The 6,000-nt window shown below is 49.9% G+C and overlaps 1 protein-coding gene across 1 annotated transcript in view; it reads right to left on the bottom strand.

The window, feature by feature from the left end:
• Myo10 (myosin X) overlaps positions 1-5,783 on the bottom strand; it is a 204,935-nt gene extending 199,152 nt beyond the window's left edge. The window contains exon 1 of the mRNA XM_047555005.1: positions 5,303-5,783. Within this exon, the coding sequence (XP_047410961.1) occupies positions 5,303-5,323 (21 nt within the window). The 5' untranslated portion in view covers positions 5,324-5,783. The remainder of the gene's footprint in view (positions 1-5,302) is intronic.
• Between the last annotated feature and the right edge of the window lie 217 nt (positions 5,784-6,000).

Raw genomic sequence — 6,000 nt, forward strand, 5'->3', positions numbered from 1 at the left:
TTAATGACTTACTGAATGTCAACTACTTGGCAGCATGCCTGGCACATAGTAAGGATTGAACAAACACCAGAGCCGTATTTACCATTGTCTTCAAAGAACTGTAAAGTGCTTGACAATCAAGGGAAAAGGCTAGAAGCATCTCCCCTCCATCATAAAATCTGCACTCTGGGGGAAAATACCTGCTATTTGAGGGGTCAAATCCCACCCCTGAGGACCTTTTCATGAACACGAGTTAATAAAGCTTATTTATAAGTAAGATGCTTTAACTTTCCCGGCTCAGTTTACACATTTGAAAAGGGAAATATAAAGGCACACAGAGGACTTCTGTGAGCTAGCAAGCCAACTAGGTTCTTCCTACGCCCAAGACCGAAAGAGAAGAACCAGGCTTGGAAGCAGAATAGGACTCCCCGGAGCGAGAGCTGCTGGGGACAGTTTCAAAGAGCAGGAGACAGGTAGGACCCGATCAGCAGGGGGAGGCGTGCACACACAGGTCAGCAGCGGGGAGGGCAATAGATCCTCTGGAGCGGAATTCATGTGGGGCAAAAGAATAACCAGAGTTGCGAGATCAGAAGGCCTTGAAAACCAGGCTAAGGATTTGAACTTGATTTTACAAGCCTCAGGGATGTTCTGTATACAGAGTTCCAGAAATACAAACGCTGCCAAGAGACTTCAGGTTGACGGTGAGAAATCAAACTGGCCCAATCCAGTCCAGGAACTGATCCTAAGGAACAACTCCCAGGCCACAATGTCCCTGCGCCAGTCAGTGCCAGTACTTCATCCACCATTGGGGGCCTCTCCTTAATTTTTAGGTACAGTTTCTGTAACCCTTTTCCCCCCAACAATGAACTTTTTTTTTTTTTTTTTTAATGTGATGCTGGGGATGAAACCCAGGGCCCTGAGCGTGCGAGACAAGCGCCCTACCACTGAGCTACATCCCAGCTCCTATAATTAACTTTTTATTATGACTCACTATATGCCAAGTGCTCTGTAAATCTTACCGTGAATTTGCCAAAAAACCAAGCAAGAGAGACACTACTATGCACACGTACTAACCAGACAGTTAAAGGCCAGATAACCTGGCTGGGAGGCCACAGGTGGTGAGGGGTGGATGAAGCTAGGCTTCAACGACTAGGAATGGGGTGCCGTTCACTGGGCCTAGGGGCATTTGGGCGGAAGGAAATAGTGGCAACCTAAATATAGTCTCAACTGGTGGATCATACTTGCATGTCCCCAGCAGATCAGTGACATGTGTTATGTATCAGGTCCTCTGAATCCAAAATCTTGAAATCCAGTAATAATAAGGTACCCAAATCCTACCAATCACAATAGTAGAGGCGCACAGCCAAGGTTCATGTCCTCAAAGGTGACCCCACTTAGAGCCAGAAGATCTGGAGAAGCAAACACTGCTCTCCCCCACCACTCGGGTTAGACAGTCAAGGTCCTGTGCTTGCCGGTTTGCGCCCGACTGGGGAACAGGTAGAAGACCAAGAACAAGGATTCGGAGCCAGGATCGGAGGGGAGAGAGCTTCCTGCCAGCCTGGCTAACAACTGCCCTGCCTGCAGCTGCTCCAAGGCTTTGCTGTCCTCAACACAGCAGGGACAAAAGAAAAAAGAGTACTTGACAAAAGAAATTCTTCTGGACCATGCAGAAAAGGCAGGGCACGCGAATGCCACTGTGAGACAAGGAAAAAGGGACCTACCTAATGTCCTCATATGAATTTACAATCGCCAAAGGGGCCGCCTTCGGGACCTGGTAAGACAGGGAGCCCTCAGGCACACTGAGAGGTGATTTGGGGTGGGCGGCAGCTGCCCCGAACAACAACGTCTCAGTGTTTTCCTAATAAGAAAAATGCCAGGAGAACACCAACAAAATACCAGAAAAGGGAGAAAAGGAGACTTGGGAACTTGCGTTCTAGCTTACAAAGCCCCAGGTGTCAACCAAAACCATGGTGTCTTCTCACGTTAAGTGGAAAAAGAGGCTGGTGCTTCCACTTCACATCTCAGGCTCGTTCATTCCAACCCAGATGGAACTAAGCTGTGAGAAGGAGGTGCAGCTGGGACATTTCCCCTGACAATTTATCCCTTACAACGTTAATACCTGTTTCTATATTTATATGTGAGTGTCTCACTTGTGTACATTTTTACATGATTTATTCTGAAAAATCAAAGTGTTCATTTGTCTCATTAATAAGCCTCAAAATATCTTGCATTTAAACAGTCATTTTGCCACACCTTTGCCTAAAATAGAAAACATGAAAAGTCAAGTTCATTTAGAAATTACTGGCCCCCACAGTACTCAAAGCACTGTACCTGGCCCTGGGGACATGGAAACAGCTCCAAAACATCAACAAGTTTGCACAGTAGTCTTGCCACTTCTTTGGCTGAGCCTTTTCTCTTTGCTTTTTTTTAATTGATTTTGGTTAGCCATACCTAAACTTGGTTTCTGCCTGAAGTCAACTTTTTAACAACTTACCTAGAAACGCATAAACAACAAGTTTCCCGACCTGTGCACACACAATTAACTCAAGAGAAGCCGTAAAAATCTAATGAAGGCCGTGAAGAAACTGAAACCCGACTGGGGAGTTTGGCGCCCTCCCTTTCTACAATCCTGGAGCGCATTTTGAAGTCAGCTGTGTCAGCTGACTGGCACAAGCCTCACAGGCTTCCCTGGCCCCAGGCCGGCCATAGATGCCTGATCCCATTTAGCACAGGCAAGCACAGGCAAGAAGGCGGTGTTTGCAGGATGCAAGGAGTTGGTAGGGAGAGGCAACTGCTTCACGAGTCTAGCTCAGTTCAGGTCAACTGGAACTGATTTTGTTCCTGTGGTTCATTCGGCAATATTTGAAGACATTTTGGGTGTGACAACTTGAGAGTGAGGTTACCAGTCTGTAGTGAGTAAAGGATAGGGATGCTGCTCAATGCACAAGACAGCCCCCACAACAAACGTCCATCTAGCCTACAAGGTCAACAGTACCCCGCTAGAGAAACCCTGGTCTGTGAGGGTTTCTCTTACAGAGAAAATAGCTCCTATTTTTTCCTTATTATTTGGCTATTCATACATAAAACACACAACATCTGATTCTGTAGGTTTTGTTTTTTTTTTTTTTTTTTTCAGTTGCCTGGCAAGCAACAAGTCATTATCCCTAAATCACAGTAGGAAAAGTTAGTAAGAACAACAGCGTACTACTTAGTGATCAGGAGAGTGATCAGGAGACCCTACAAGTTGGCTGGCTGGCCTTGGAAATCTATCACCTGCACACTTACTGTTTCTATTCTAACAGACATGACAACATCTTCAGGGCAATTTAACAAAAGGATGCCCTGTTACAAGACATCAAAAAGAGAGAGAGAGAGGGTCGACATTAAGAGGGTGTCTCCGATTAACACACCACTTGTTTGTATTCTACAGGCCTGCTGCTTCCCTAAGTTGTTATTTTTACGGGTGGAACTTTGAAGCCTGACTAGAAATTACTAGATTGAAAAATATAACCTTAAATAAACAAGAATCTCCCAGAAGTTCAAAAGTCCCTGGTAGCAAAGAAGACTCTGCATTCTGTAACATGTTCTTCAACCTTGGACAAGTGACTAACCACCTTTGGGTTAAGCGTCTTCTCGTAGAAAATGAAGAGGATGGAGTAGATGATGGATAAAGGCTGACTTCAGTATTATCTTAAAGAAATAAAAACTAGCATCCAAGTTTCCTTACCCAAAGAAAGTGCAAGGAAAAAGAATACTTTGCATAATCTAAAGTCCAATAGGGAACACTAGGTCAGTACTTCAGGTTATCCTGAAGTTCCTCCCACTTACACTAGAGGGCACAGTTCTTTCCAGTGGGAGCCACAGACCCCCTCAACCCAAGGACTGCAGGCTTCAGGATTGTGACCCCAGAAACTGTACTCAAATTCTATGCTTCACCAGATTTTCTGAAGGACCCAGAACACCAAAACAAACAAACACCAAGTAAAGGTTCTCCCTAGAGGCAGAGCCCCAGTTTTCTCACAGATGAAAGCAATTAAAACAGAAGCCCTGAGGTCATTTACCTTGGGACAAACTACAACTAGCAAAAGTCCTGGTGCCTTCTCACTAGAGAACAAAAGCCCACGGATTAGAAAACACTAAGGTCTCAAAATTATGCATTTTATGTATTTTCCTTTAAATAAACATAGGTATTGATGGATGATTAATTCCTCTCCAGTCTACCTTTCACAATGAATGAGACGACTGAAAAATTGAATATTGCTATCATGCAAGAATATATCACTTTAGCTATTAGAAGTAGCTGAGACCAGTAAGTGAGCATCTGAAGAGTAGAGAAACGTGAAATATTACATCCAATTAAGGGGGAAAAATAAGTTAACTAACACTGAGGCAAACCCTCACCAATCTGATTTGCTGGAAATTCCAAGACTATCCCTAGATTCACAAAACACCCCCGGGCTTTCAACGAAATTCACATCAGTCTCCCTCAAGTCAACCAAGTTTACTTTGAGCCACTTCAAACCTCAAACTTAAACAAAATTTATTAAATAAACACAACCAAGAAAGGAAAGGGAGCCAAGAAACCACAGCAAATCTCGATCCCAGAGGAGAAAAAGTTTCTAGTAATTGGTGTCCAGGCTAAAAGAGGGCATCGCTTTCGTCTTTTAAAATAACCACTGTTTGCCCTAAACGAATTTGCTTTAAATTCGAATCAAAAATTGACAAGGACAGACAGCACACATACAGGATCTTCTGATCCCATGCTCTGGAATTATCCAAACCCGACAAGAGCACTTCTTGGTGAGCATGCAACCCGTGCTCCAAGGAGGTCTGGCAGGCAGAGAAAACAGTAACTGATTAAACCCTTGTGGCCCTCTCCCACACTTCTCTGAGCCGGCTCCTCTGGAAGAGTCTGCACCCCAGCACAGGAAGCCCGCACGTTTTGCAAAGGAAATGCCAGACCAGACCTTTCTTGGAGAAAGGCACGTCCGTGCTGAACGTTTTGCTGGGCTTCCTGCACCCAGGCAGCTCTTTCCGGGGCTCACCTGGCACGGGTGCCGCGGGACACCCGGGGAGCCAGCCGCCCACGCACAGGGCCACGCACCTTGGCCACATCCCGGACACACCGGGAGCGGGACAAAACACAACCTGCCCGGGCTTACTCATCGCAGGCTCCGGCCGGTGAGGGGGTGGGAGACTCCGGGCGGCTCCCGAAAGTTGCCCTCCCGGGGCGGGGAAGGCGCCGCGTGCAGCGCCGAGCGCAGACCTGCGCCTGGGCGCCTCTGCGGGGCTGCCAGGTCTGGCGGCGGCCGCGGCCACTCACCTCGGGGAAGAAGTTGTCCATTGTTCCGGCGCTCCCCGGCTCCCCGAGTCCGGCGCGCGGTCGCGGAAGTCAGCGCGGCGGCAGGTCCGGGACGCCGTCGTGTCACGGCGCGGCCCCCGGCGACTCCAGCGCGCTGGGCGCCCCCGCGGCCATAGCCCGATCCCCTGCGCGTCTCTCTCACCTTTTGTTTGCCCAACCCAAGTCTCTACCGCATCCGTCCCAACTGCAGCCTTTGTCTCTTCTTGCTCCAAGTTCCTCACTTCTGGGCTAAGCGCTCCCGGCCTGCGAACAGCTGGTGGCACATTCCTCCCCCGGGCAGGGGGAGGCGGCGGGGGCTGGCGAGCGCGCCCCCTCCCTGTGCGCTCCGCCGCGGGCGCTCGGGGCGCGCAGCGGGACAGCCGGCCACAAAGCGCGCCCGAGTGGCTCTGCCCGCACCAGCCGCCGCGGTGAGCAGTCCGGCGCCGCGGCTCAGCCGGCTCACGCCCGCCGGAGCCTCGCAGGCACCGCGCGCCCCGCCCACCGCGCGCCCCGCCCCGCCCCGCCGGGAACCGAGCCCCGCCCCGTGCCGCCCCGGCCCCGCCCCCCGGGGCTCAGCCCTCGGCCCGCCACGGACGATTCTCCCCCCCTCCCACCCAGGCCCCGCCCACTGCGCGCCGCCCGCGTAGGGGCTGGGAGGTGCCTGGGTCCGGAGGCACCGG

The sequence above is a fragment of the Sciurus carolinensis genome, chromosome 6 (genome assembly GCF_902686445.1).
Source record: "Sciurus carolinensis chromosome 6, mSciCar1.2, whole genome shotgun sequence".
NCBI classification, from domain to species: domain Eukaryota; kingdom Metazoa; phylum Chordata; class Mammalia; order Rodentia; family Sciuridae; genus Sciurus; species Sciurus carolinensis.